The sequence below is a fragment of the Podarcis gaigeae genome, assembly GCF_964106915.1.
Source record: "Podarcis gaigeae genome assembly, chromosome: 13".
In the NCBI taxonomy this organism is placed as follows: domain Eukaryota; kingdom Metazoa; phylum Chordata; class Lepidosauria; order Squamata; family Lacertidae; genus Podarcis; species Podarcis gaigeae.
In genome coordinates this window covers 4,454,249-4,467,182 of record NC_139689.1, presented here as the reverse complement: position 1 = coordinate 4,467,182, position 12,934 = coordinate 4,454,249, and the positions used below count along the sequence as shown (strand labels likewise).

Here is a 12,934-nt window from a genome sequence, read left to right as displayed (position 1 = left end):
TTCTCTTCTCCTGAGGAGGCCAAAGTATTGGAGCCTCAGCGTCAGGATCTGTCCTTCCAGTGAGCACTCAGGGCTGATTTCCTTCAGAATGGAGTGGTTTGATCTTCTTGCAGTCCATGGGACTCTCAAGAGTCTCCTCCAGCACCAGAATTCAAAAGCATCCATTCTTTGGCGATCAGCCTTCTTTTTAGGATGCTTTGCCGACTCCATGGACAAAGACAACAACAATTATTATTATTATTATTATTATTATTATTATTATTATTATTATATAACAATAACAGCAGCAGCAACAACTAAGCCTGCATGTCCCCCCCCGCTTTGTTGAGAACCTCAGGCAATACTACCCCATTTTCTCTCTCTTTCGCAGGTCTGAGGCAGCTGAATGGCTGCAGCAATGGAGCTCACGGACGTTGGCCACTCCAGCTCCCTCCTGGTCCAGCTGAACGAGCAGCGCCTCCGCGGCCAGTTCTGCGACATCACCATCATTGCTGAAGACACCAAGTTCAAGGCCCACAAGAACGTCCTCGCGGCCTCCAGCCCCTACTTCAAGGAGGTGCTGTCGGAGGAGTCCAGCTGCCAGCAGCCCAGCCAGATCCTGGAGCTCCCCGACGTCCAAGCCGAAGTCTTCTCCGACGTCCTCAACTTCATCTACAACTCCCGGCTCTCCGTGCCCAGCCCGGCCGCTGCCAAGGAGATCGGAGCCGTCGGCCGCCGCCTCGGCATCTCCCGCCTTGAGGACCTGGACGACCCCTTGGCGGGCCCCAAGATGGACAACTCAGGCGGGGCCTCTTCCAGGCCGTGCAGCTCGCCGATCGACCTCACCTGCCCTTCCCGCTCGGCCGAGCCTTCCAGCCCCCTCAGCTTCCACAATTTGGCCAAAGCCTCCAGCCCGGCCAGCGACGGCCAGCCTGACCCCGAAACAGAGACCGCCAAGATCCTGTACAACCTCAGCTCGGTCGCCGCCGGGCCGCCACCCCAGCCAGACCTGGCTTATGTGCTGAAGGGAGGCGTCAGCTGGGACCACGACAATTCCCCCGGAAACCCCTCCGCCGCCAACAGCGAGGCGGACCACCAAGGGCCGGCTTCCTCTCGCTCGCCCCCGTCCGGAGCTTCCTGCCCGGCCGCCAGCTCCTTCTGCTGCGGGACCTGCGGCCGCTCCTTCACCACGTCGTCGGCGCTCAGCCTGCACATGAAACTGCACCGGACGCGCCGTTCTCTCTCCTGCCGGCACTGCGGCAAGAGCTTCATCCACATCAAGCGGCTCCAGACGCACGAGGTCTTGTGTAAGGAGATGGAGAAGGCCGAGGAGGGCGTCCCCACGGGCGAGACCCTGCCCAGTCCCGGGCTGCCTCCCAAGCCGCCTCCGCCGCCGTCTTCCAAGAAGAGCGTGCTGTTCCGCCACCGCGGGCTGCAGCGCATGGACTACATCTCGGACCAAGACCACTTTGTCAAAGTGGTGGACGGGCACATCATCTACTTCTGCACCGTCTGCGAGCGCTCGTACATGACGCTCTCGAGTCTCAAGCGCCACTCCAACGTCCACTCGTGGCGGAGGAAGTACCCCTGCCGCTACTGCGACAAAGTCTTTGCTCTGGCCGAGTACCGCACCAAGCACGAGGTGTGGCACACAGGCGAGCGCCGCTACCAGTGCATCTTCTGCTGGGAAACCTTCGTCACCTACTACAACCTGAAGACCCACCAGAAAGCCTTCCACGGGATCAACCCCGGCCTGATTTCTTCCGAGAAGACGCCCAACGGAGGCTACAAGCCCAAGCTCAACGCCCTCAAACTCTACCGCCTCCTGCCCATGCGCTCCCAAAAGAGGCCCTACAAGACCTACAGCCAAGGCCTGGTGCCTGACAACCTCCTTCTCCCCGCTCAGCCCATCCCCATGGCGCTGGGCGACGGGGACTCCTTGGACGGCAACCTGGTCTCCTCGTTGGGCAATGGCGACATTGCTTCCGTCTTCACTGCCAACGGCGGCTCCCTGGAGATGCCCGAGCCGGAACGCTTTCCGCGGCCGCAGGAAACTGCGGCGGGACCGGAGATCCCCGCGCTCCCAACGGCGGGCGAGAACGCTCCTTTGGACAAGAGGCCGGGGCCCCAGAGCGCAGAGGCCGCCTCCGTCATCGCCTATGGGCGGCCTGCCTCCTCGGTCATCGTCCACAGCACGTCAGTGTTGTCGCAGACGCCCTCGGTGATCACCTACAACAGCAAGTCTTCGGACGCAGGGCCTCTGCCCCCGACACAGGTGCCATCTTCCGCCACAGCCAGGCCTATCAAGAAGCAAGTGTTGAAGGAGTACATCCAGTCGCAGAAGGCAGAGGGGCAGACCCTGGAAGAGAGTGGGGAGTCCAGAGCCAGGGGGCCGCGGTCCGGGCGGACCATGACGTACATGGCAAAGCCGGCGTACGTCGGGGCCGCCTCCGAAAGCCGCGCCGCGCCGCTCTGCCAGATCACGGTGCGCATCGGAGAGGAAGCCATTGTCAAGCGGCGGATCTCTGAGACGGACCTCATGCTGGACAAGGGCGGCCGCGTCGGGGGCAAGCGCTTCGATTTCGGCAGGGAGCAGAGCAGCGGGAAGGAGGTGCCGCCAGAAGCTCCCCACGGCAAGCACGCCGGCAGGGGGTACGCCAACGAGAGCGGTGAGGAGGAGAGCGACAGGGGCGACGCCGAAGACCAGCTGTGGCGGCCCTACTACAGCTACAAGCCCAAGCGGAAGGCCGGCGTCGGCACCAACACGCTGCCCAAGATGAAAAAGTCCCGGTGGCACCGCAAGCTCCGCTCTCTGCGCTGGATGAAGAGGACGGAGAAGGCTGGGGAGGAAGAAGAGGAGGAGGAAGAAGAGGAGGAGGAGGATGTGGGGACCAGCAAGTCGGTGCCACCGGAAGTGTCCGTCAGCCGCGGGGCCGCCTCCGAAATTGAGGGGCCAAGCCAGCCACCCAAAGCAGGGCGCGGCTCCGAGTGGAAGCACGAGTGCGGCGCCTGTGGCAAGCTGTTCTCTGCGCTCAAGAAACTGAGGAAGCACGAGCGAGTGCACGGGCGCCTCGCCAAGGACAACCCACCCCTGGCGCCCTCGCAGGCCCACCGCGTCGGCCGCAAGCCCCTGGTCAAGTTCACCTGCACCCGCTGCACCAAGGTGTGCAAGACGGCTGCGGCCCTCAGCCGCCACATGAAGCGCCACGAGGGCGAGCCGCCCGAGCCGCCGCCCTTGCCGGCCCTCACCACCGTCATCGCCTACTCCAAGAAGGCGGCGGAGGCTCCTCCCATGGCTGTCGTGCCGGCGCCCGTCGTCAAAGAGGAGACCATGCAGGAGATGCAGGTGTCGTCCTCCAGCGGCGAAGCGCCCTTGTGCCCGCAAGAGCTCCCCGAGGAGGAGGAGGGGCCCGTGGCGGTGGACATGCAGCCTTACGGACGCTGCACCCCGGTGCCAGAAGAGGAGGCCGTGCCCCTGGCAGAGGGCAACAAGTCTCCGTTTCCGGAGGAGCTCAGCGCCCACCCGCCCGTTCTGGAGGTGGCCACCAGCCTTGCCGAACTCCCGCCAAGATTACCACACTCCCTGCAGGACCCCGTCATCTCGCACACGGGTCTCGCTCTGAAAGAGGCCTTGGCGCCCGAGCTGGAGGAGGAGCGATACCCTGTCCAGGAGTACCCGCTGCCCTTGCTGGTGCCGGGCAGCTGTCGGACCCGGAAGGACCTGGAGGACAAGCCGCCCTCGTTCCTCGCCTATCCCAGCGCCATCCAGTTCAGCGGCGTGGGCAAGGCGGGCGGCGGCGACGGCGGCGACGGCGGCAAAGTCTGCTTCTACCCAGACCCCTACCCTCTGATGTACGGCCACCAGCTCCTGGCGGCCTACCCCTACAACTTCACCCTCCCGGTGGCGCTGAACATGGTCGTCCCAGACGAGAAGGGGCAGCCGCTGCCGTTCCTCCCTGGCGTCTTCAGCTACTCGGTGAACCCGTGTCGTGGCGAGGTCCACAACAGCTCTGCCGCGGCGGCCTCCAGCGTGGCCATGGCAATGGGGGCTGGCGCCGCCCACGAGGGCAGAGGGGAGCTGCCCACCCCAGAGAGGCTGAAGAAAGGGAGCCTTCTCTGACGGGGAGGACCAAGGGAGGTTGGGGCAGAGGGGGTCAGCTGGAGGCGAGGGGCGCCGCTGCTTCTGCCTCTCCCTAGATGGTGCCCTCTTGCAGCTTTGGACTCCAGCTCCCGCCCAGCCAATGGAGGGTTTGGGGCGCTCTGAGGTTGTGGAAGGAGGGGATGTTCGGGGCGGAGGGGTGGGGGCAGATTGCAGTGGCAGCGCTGCGGCAGAGAGAGAGACAGAGCTATGGAACCAGAGGTGAGCATTGGTGGCGTTGAGGGGATGCATAGCGCAGCCACCTGACCCACAACTTCACATCCCCGTGGTTTATTGAGTGGGGCACATCGTAGATAATACTTTTTTTTTTAAACAGACAAAAAAAGACGTAGCAGCGAAAATAGGTACAGGGTAACCCCTCTCCCCCCCCCCTTCTCCCAACCACAGCCCCATATGAATGTCTTCTTGCTCTGTATATATATTTCCAGAGTGAACTTGCACAAGCAAATCTTCGTCGTCGTCTCCCCACCTCCCCAATCCTGCTCCCCCCTCCCCGTCTTGGCTCTCCCTGTTACCCCTGCCTGGGAAGGGACAGCTGGGAGGAGGAGCCTCTGCTTTGGGGGCGGAGCTCTTTTTCGGCTCCTCCCACCAGCTGATGCCCCTTTTATCTCTTGCCTTCCCAGGGTCTCTTCCTTCCTCAAATCGCCATTTTCCCCCCTGCCAAGGGGAAGAAGGTCTCATTCCACAGAACTGTTTGCCCCACCTTCTCTCCCCCCCTTTTTGGGGGGGGTGCCCTCTCGGCCCCCCCTCCTCCGGCCCAGCGCCTTGGATCTCTAGCCTCTGCTTTTAGCAGCTGCGTTATTTCTCCCTGTTCGTTTTTTGTTTTGCAGCTTGAAGGGGATGAATCACATTTTCCTTTTGGCTGGATGGAGGACGAGGAGGAGGAGGAAGGGGTGGGGTGGGGGGAGGAGGAGGGGGAGGGCAGGGTGTCCTGTTGAGATGGTGAGGAGGAGCAGCAGGAGAGGACGGTTCTGTAGGATCTGGTCTTCCAGGGTTTTTGCAACAGCCACAAGAGAGCAACAACAGCTTTACATCGCATCTGGACCCACTTTGCAGAAGTGGGGGCTGCCAAGTTTGCTGCCATCCTGGTAGCATGCCCTTTTCTCTCTCTCTCCCCCCCCCTCTCTTTTGGGGGGTGCCCTTTCAGCTGGAGTGGGGTGGGCAACCAGACCGGATTCCACTGTGTACTGTGATTTTAATTTCCGCCAAGCTCATCCCACTTCTGCCGCCTTTGCAAAAAACAACAGCACAGCACAGAACCCCACCCTCCCAGTAACACACATTCCCTCCCGCTTCCTCCATACTGGGATTTACCCCCCCCCCCCCAAACACACACACACACACCACCTAAACTCAGCAATAGGGCAGTTGGGTTACATTTCACAGTCCAGGAATTAAAAACCCAAACCCCTCCTGTGCTTGCGTTATTTTTCTCTCTCAATAAATAAATAAACTAGTCCTACTCAATGCAAGAAGGCATTTTCCAGCTGTGGCTTAAGCGATCTTTGAGCCTCCCGAGGATTGAAAGGGGCACAGGCATTTGTCATGCCAATGAGCATTCTGGACCACTTAGGTTTACATTTGCATCAGAAAAAAACTCCCATTTTTTTAGCCAGCCATAAGGCAGCTGGGCAAGTCTTCAAAATGGTTTTAAGATATAGAAATGTTCCCTTCCTCTCCAGGAAGGCATACAAAATGCTGTTCTTCCTTCCCTCCCTCTTCCCTTCTCTTGCTACGAACCCAAATAAATAAGTAATGGAATTTTTTTTTAGAATTTAGGGAGAACTGAGTGCTGCATTCCAGAAGGCCACTCTGCGTATTTTGGGGGGAGTGGGTTTATTATTATTATTATTATTATTATTATTTTATATTAGAGAATATGGGTGGGGTTAGGGATGGCAATCGCCCCATTATTTTAAAAAGCCTTAGGTGTTTTCTAAGCCTGGGTGTAATGGGTTCTGCCTACTTCCAAGATGAAAAAGCAGAACAAATTTAAATTCGTGGATATTTTTTTGGCTTATGAAAGGACCAAAACAGTGGGGAGTTTGTTTTTCCCCTTTAAAAACAAAAATGCCACAACCCCTAATTAGTAGGGGGTGGCGAAAGAAAACTCACCCTTTTAGGGAAAACTGTGTGAACTTTAAAAAGCAAGCAGAAGGATTTTGAAGAAACAATATGTGGAGGTTTTCGATATCGAAGATTTTTAAGGGGAGGGGCAGAATTTTGCCAAAAGGCTTCGGACAACGGGAGGAGGAAAGGAGAGTTATGCATGCCAGATGTTTTAGCGCACCTTTCCAAAAATGGGCTGGTCCCCTCCAGGTTTTTGTGATTCAAAATACCTGAAAAGCCCTAGGTTGGGGAAAGGCTCTTTTAATGCAGAACTCCAGACGATAGCAGGGTCCTGCTGCTAGATTTCTGGGTGTGATGAGCTTTCGGACTTCCAAAGGTTCCTATTGAACAATAGGAACAAAACAGCTTCCGCCCTCCCTCCCCCCCCCCCAAAATATAAGATAACCAAGATTCCTGCATTTCATGGGGTTGGCATGGATGACCTTTGGGTACCTCCGACAATTCTGCACTTTCGATAAGCTTGCAGAAATGGAGAAGGTTAACCCAGGAGTGGAGTTTTCTGCAAAGAAAGGGACATGCAATTCGTTTCTGGAATCGAAATCACTCCTAACCACCCCCTTACCGCTAAAATAAGCTTAAACTTTGCCCCCGCCCCTGAAACTTGCAGCCATCGCTGCGTATTTTTGCCTCCGCAACCTCTTTCCAGAAACTAGAAAGTTCTGGCCAAGGGAGGTTTTTTTTGGGGGGGGGTGTACCTGAACCCACCCTGCCTCCGCCAGCCTCAATTCTCAGCTTTAAGTGTTAAAAAAACCTCTCTAGACTTAACTTAATATTTTAAGGGATGCAAAGCGCCTCCTTCATTGTGGAACCAAGGCATCTCCATCTTCTGTGGGCCTTGCCAGGCCTGTTCGGAGACTGGCGCTTGAATGGGGGGGGGGGGGAGGATCAGAAAGACTGGCTTGCGGGGGGGCGGGAGCTGGTGGTGCCTCTGCCCCCCCCCCATTTGGAGACTTCGAGGGGGGACAGGAAGGAGAGAGAGAATTGCGGCGTGCAAAATTTCACCAATTGCTCCAGTGCAGGGAATGTGCTGCGAGCCGCCTCTCTCGCCTCCCCCCCCTCCCCACGCACTGCAGCACAGCTGCCCCCCCCCCCAGTTTCTGTTTGCAGCAAACCGAGGTCTGCAAAAGGAAACCACAGTCTTCTCTCTGCAGCAGCAGAGCGGAAACAAGGCCTTGCAGATTTCTCTCCCCCCCCCCAAAAAAACACACCACCCCAGTTTTTGTCCAAGCAGGGCCAATAACGCCTTCTCCCCCCCCCACTTGCAACACAGAGCCTCCTCTAACCCCCCCATCGCCTCCAGCACTTTAGCGCCGCATCCCTATGCATTCCACCTGGCCGCAGCATCCCTACTGCGGCTCACCTGCAATGCAGCAAAAAATGCACATTCCTCCTTCTCGGCTGCTGCTGCTGCTGCGCCACCGATAAGAAGGCACTGCTTGGGGCGAGGGGGTGCGTGTTTTTTTTGGGGGGACCAGTTCCTGACTCTTCCTCTCCCCCCACCCCGCATCACGCTCACAAATTCCTCCAGCATCATAAAAGGCGCATTATTCTGGAGACCTGGAGCCGATTTTTTGAAAGGGCAGGCCCCTTGCGCTTGCACCCGGCGCTCCAGGCCCCCTGTTTAACTCCCCCCCCCTTCCGCTATGGGGCTGTGGGGATACAGGCCCCCCACAGCTGCCGCCACCACTCTGACCCATCCCTAGGATGGCAACCGGTCAGCAGGCCTGGGGTCGTTTTTCCGGCCTGCAAAGGTTGAAAGGTCAAGCCGGGCGGCTAAGCAGGAAGAGGCTGTGCCAGGGATTTGCCCCACGGTTTGGCAGTGGGGCACGACTCTGGTTGCGATCCAGCATGGCTGCGCATCGCCAGCGAGGACCCCTGCACACCTCGCAGTACATGCGTTGAAAGAGGCCGGTCAGGGTTGAGAATGGGGAGATGAAGAGAGCACCAAAGTTATTTTTTGGGGGGGTTGCACTCCGGACCACCAGGGTGGGGAGGGCATGTGGGGCGGTCACTGACGTGTACATAGCTGTCCGTCTCTCTGATCTTTTGCACTTTTTCGCCACTGGGGGGGCTCTCGGTGATTGTTGACCGTTTGCTACTGAATGTAAACTTGTCTCTCTTTCTCTCTTTTTGGTTTTTAATTTTTTGTTTATTTTCTAGAAGCACCTCTAGGTAGTTTTATGGCACTTTAGAAGATTTGCTGAAACAGTTTTGAAAGGGGGGGAACGATACCAAGGGTTTAAAAACAACAACAAATAAATACAGTACGCGGGCGGGTGGCGGGGTGGCCGGAACCGTACAAAAATGACGAGGATGAAATAATAATTTTTATTTTTTTTTGCCGCTTTTTCCCGGTCTCTGTTCCAAGTGTTCCAAGTGTGAAGAGTCCGTTAGACAAAAAAAAAAAAATACTGTATTTATCTCTCTGCATCTGTGTGTGTAACTCAAATAACTTCTTCAAAATAAAAAGACAATTATACGCTCCACGAGAAATTGTTAAGAAAACAGTAGCAGCGGCGGCGAGCGCCCACCATGTATTCCAGCTTTGTGAAAACGGGGTTCACAATTTAGCCTGCTCTCCCAGGTCTGTGTAACCTGGCACACTAACCCAGGCTTCCTCAGCCTCGGCCCTCCAGATGTTTCCGGCCTACAACTCCCATGATCCCTAGCTAGCAGGACCAGGGGTCAGGGATGCTGGGAATTGTAGTCTCCAAACATCTGGAGGGCCGAGGTTGTGGAAGCCTGCTCTAACCACTAACCCACATTGCCACAGTCACATCACCTGCTGTGGCCTTGGGAGGGGGTGGCCGCCGCTGCCTGGGTGTGCTGCTAAAAATAGAAGGATTTTTTTGGGTTATTCAGAGTTCTTGGCCTGTTTGAGAAGAGTATATAGAATCAGAATTGTAGGTTTGGCCCCTAGGGACCTCTCAGGGTCATCCAGACCAACCCCTTGGCCTTTGGGCTTCCTTTCTCCCAACCCTTCGATTCTGTAATTCAGAGGAGAGAGCCTTGAAAGATGAAAGCCTGCGTTGTTGCTCCCCCCCCCCCCCGCAGGTTCTAAACCTGATGGGATTTTCACCTTTTGGGATTTCAAACTGACCCACCTTGGGGTGTTTGTTTGGCCCTTGGCGGGGGGGACTAGCTGTGGGGTGGGTGGACTTCAGCAAGTTCCCCCCACTCCACCGCCAACCTGTCTCTGCCCAGAAAAAATAAATCAGATTTTGGGGCCTCTGTGGGGTGGGGGAAAACCACCCTCCTTTTGTGGCATAAGTCTGCTGCCTCCAGCCCCTGGCTTTAAGATTGGTTCCTGGCTTGCCGGAGGACCAATCCTGCCCTAGATCCTAGATCTTTGCCCCACTGACACTTAATCCTTTGCCGCTGTTGCAAGCGGCAAGTAGACAAACATAGCCTTTTACCTCTGCGGATGATGACCGATTCACCTTGCTGAGAAAGCAAGGAAGGTGTGGGGTTGCTGGCCCAGAGGTGACACCCCACACCGGCCCCTCTGTCAAATATATCTCCCTAGAGTTTGGGGGGGTGGGGGCACAGCCTGGCCATACAGGGCAAGGGTCTGTCCCTATGTGTACTTTAGCCCTAGGGGAATCCAAAAAAAGTTAGGGGGAGAGGGAGGCGAAAGCAACATCTGCCCGCTTTTGGAAGGATTCTGAATGAGAAGCGAGGTGCCTCTGGGCATGTACAGAGTGCAGGACTGCACACCTGTGCCAGAGATCCGCTAGCTGCGGTTCCTGCGTCAGATTGGACTGGATGACTTCACCCATCTCTACATTTCTATGATTCTAGCCAATTGTCCAATTTCTGCGAAAGCCCCAAACTTGCTATTTGCCCACTGCCAACAAGAATAATGTTGGCGCCTTCACACAGCTAATCGGTTGATGGATCCACGCCTTGTCTAATCCCTAACCCGATCCTGGAGAAATTCCTGAATGGTCCACACTCCCCATGTTTATATACAGTGGTGCCCCGCAAGACGAACGCCTCGCAAGACGGAAAGCCCGCTAGACGAAAGGGTTTTCCGTTTTGGAGGCGCTTCGCAAAACGAATTTCCCTATGGGCTTGCTTCGCAAGACGAAAATGTCTTGCGAGTTCCTGCGGGGTTTTTTTCCCTTTCCCCCCCCTTTTCCTAAGCCCTAAGCCGCTTAACAGCTGATCCGCTAAAAGCTGCTAAGCCGCTAATAGCGCTAATCCGCTAAGCTGTCAATGGGCTTGCTTCGCAAGACGAAAAAACCGCTAGACGAAGAGCCTCACAGAACGGATTAATTTCGTCTTGCGAGGCACCGCTGTATAGAGATTTTTTCTATACCATCTGAGGATGACAGGGCAGCTTACAGTATAAAAGCACCAAAACAAACAAACAAAAAACATCGTAACAAAACAAAACAACACCTGCCACCCCCAAACAGTTTTAAAGGCCATCGGTGGTTTAATTGACCAATGGCCTGGTTGATGATGAATGTTTTTTGCCTGGCGCATAATGTATAATTAAGGCGCCAGGTGAACTTCCCTGGGGAGAGCATTCTACAGATGCGGAGCCACCACAGAAATGGCCCTGTGTTGTGTTTCCACGTTCCGGGACTCTCACGGAGGAGGCACACAAAGAAGGGCCTCAGAAGATGATCTCAGGGTCTGGGTCAGTTCGCTTGAGCTGTTTAAGGTAGGGGTCAGCAACCTTTTTCAGCCGTGGGCCAGTCCACCGTCCCTCAGACCATGTGGGCCAGACTATATTTTGTGGGGGGAAATGAATGAATGTGCCACAAATAACCCAGAGATACATTTTAAATAAAAAACACATTCTACTCGTGTAAAAACACGCTGATTTCTGGACCGTCCGCAGGCCGGATTGAGAAGGCGATTGGGCCGCATCCGGCCCCCGGGCCTTAGGTTGCCTACTCCTGCTTTAGGGCTTTATAGGTCAAAACCAGCACTTTGAACTGGGCCCAGAAACTAATTGGTAGCCGGTGCAGTCAGACCAGGATCAGTGCAATATGCTCAAAGTTTCCGAACTGTCTTCAGAGGTAGCTGCTGTGGGTTAAACCACAGAGCCTAGGACTTGCCGATCAGAAGGTCGGCGGTTCGAATCCCCGCGACGGGGTGAGCTCCCATTGCTCGGTCTCTACTCCTGCCAACCTAGCAGTTTGAAAGCATGAAGTGCTAGTAGATAAATAGGTACCACTCCAGCGGAAAGGTAAACGGTTTCCGTGCGCTGCTCTGGTTCGCCAAAAGCGAATTAGTCATGCTGGCCACATGACCCGGAAGCTGTATGCTGGCTCCCTCGGCCAATAAAGCGAGATGAGCACCGCAATCCCAGAGTCGGCCACGACTGGACCTAACGGTCAGGGGTCCCTTTACCTTTAATGGAGCCTAGAGGTTGCCAGAGCATAGACAACAGTAGTTAGCCTATTCCTGTCCAAATAGGGGTGCAGCTGGGCTACCAGCCGAAGCTGATGGAAGGCCCTCCATGCCATTGAGGCCTCAAGTGACGGCAGAGGATCCATAACCCCATGACCTCCCAAGGAAGACTGTCTCACTGTCAAACAGCTCTTACTGTCAGTTCTTCCGAATGTTTCGTCGGAATCTCCTTTCTGGCAACGTGAAGCCACGAGTTCGAGTCCTACCCTCCAGAGCGGGAGAAAACAAGCTTTCCCCTTCTTTTATGGGACAGCGCTTCAGCTATTTGAAGATGGCTGTCAGATCTTCTCCTTTCCAGGCTAAACTCACCCAGCTCCTTCAACCGTTCCTCAAATGGCTTGGTTTCCAGACCCTTGACCATCTTCTTCTCCCTCCTCGGCACATCTTCCAGCTTGTCAACATCCTTAAATTGTGGTTTGCAGAACGGGACACGGTATTCCCGGTGTGGTCTGACCAAGGCAGAACAGAGCGGTCCCATTACCTCCCTTGAATTTGACACTATATTTCTGTTGACGCAGCCTAGAATAGCGTTAGCTTTTTCTGCAACTGCATCACACTGTTGGCTCACGTTGAGCTTGTGGTCCACTCAGACCCCTAGATCAGGGGTCAGCAAACTTTTTCAGCAGGGGGTTGGCCCACTGTCCCTCAGACCTTGTGGGGGGCCAGACTATATTTTGAAAAAAAAATATGAACGAATTCCTATGCCCCACAAATAACCCAGAGATGCATTTTAAATAAAAGGACACATTCTACTCATGTAAAAACACGCTGATTCCCGGACTGTCCGCAAGCTGGATTGAGAAGGCGATTGGGCCTCATCTGGCCCCCGGGCCTTAGTTAGCCTACCCATGGCCTAGATCCTTTTCACATATATTAACTGGCAAGCCAGGTGTCCCCCACCTTATATGGCTCTCCCGCCCTGAGCATAGATTTATCTGTGGGGTGGCGCTGTGGGTTAAACCACAGAGCCTAGGACTTGCCAGTCAGAAGATCGGCGGTTCGAATCCCCGCCACGGGGTGAGCTCCTGTTGCTCGGTCCCTGCTCCTGCCAACCTAGCAGTTCAAAAGCACGTCAAAGTGCAAGTAGATCAATAGGTACCACTCCGGCGGGAAGGTAAACAGCATTTCCGTGCGCTGCTCTGGTTCGACAGAAGCAGCTATGTCCTGCTGGCCACATGACCCGGAAGCTGGACGCCGGCTCCCTCGGCCAGTAAAGCGAGATGAGCGCCGCAACCCCAG

General features: G+C 55.6%; 1 protein-coding gene across 3 annotated transcripts in view; it reads left to right on the top strand.

Moving 5' to 3' along the window:
• Window positions 1-6,631, top strand: part of ZBTB4 (zinc finger and BTB domain containing 4) — a 33,330-nt gene extending 26,699 nt beyond the window's left edge. For all 3 annotated transcript variants that reach the window (XM_083706543.1, XM_083706542.1, XM_083706541.1), the window contains exon 3: window positions 371-6,631. In XM_083706543.1, the coding sequence (XP_083562669.1) occupies window positions 386-4,099 (3,714 nt within the window). In that variant the 5' untranslated portion in view covers window positions 371-385 and the 3' untranslated portion in view covers window positions 4,100-6,631. The remainder of the gene's footprint in view (window positions 1-370) is intronic.
• Window positions 6,632-12,934: the final 6,303 nt, after the last annotated feature.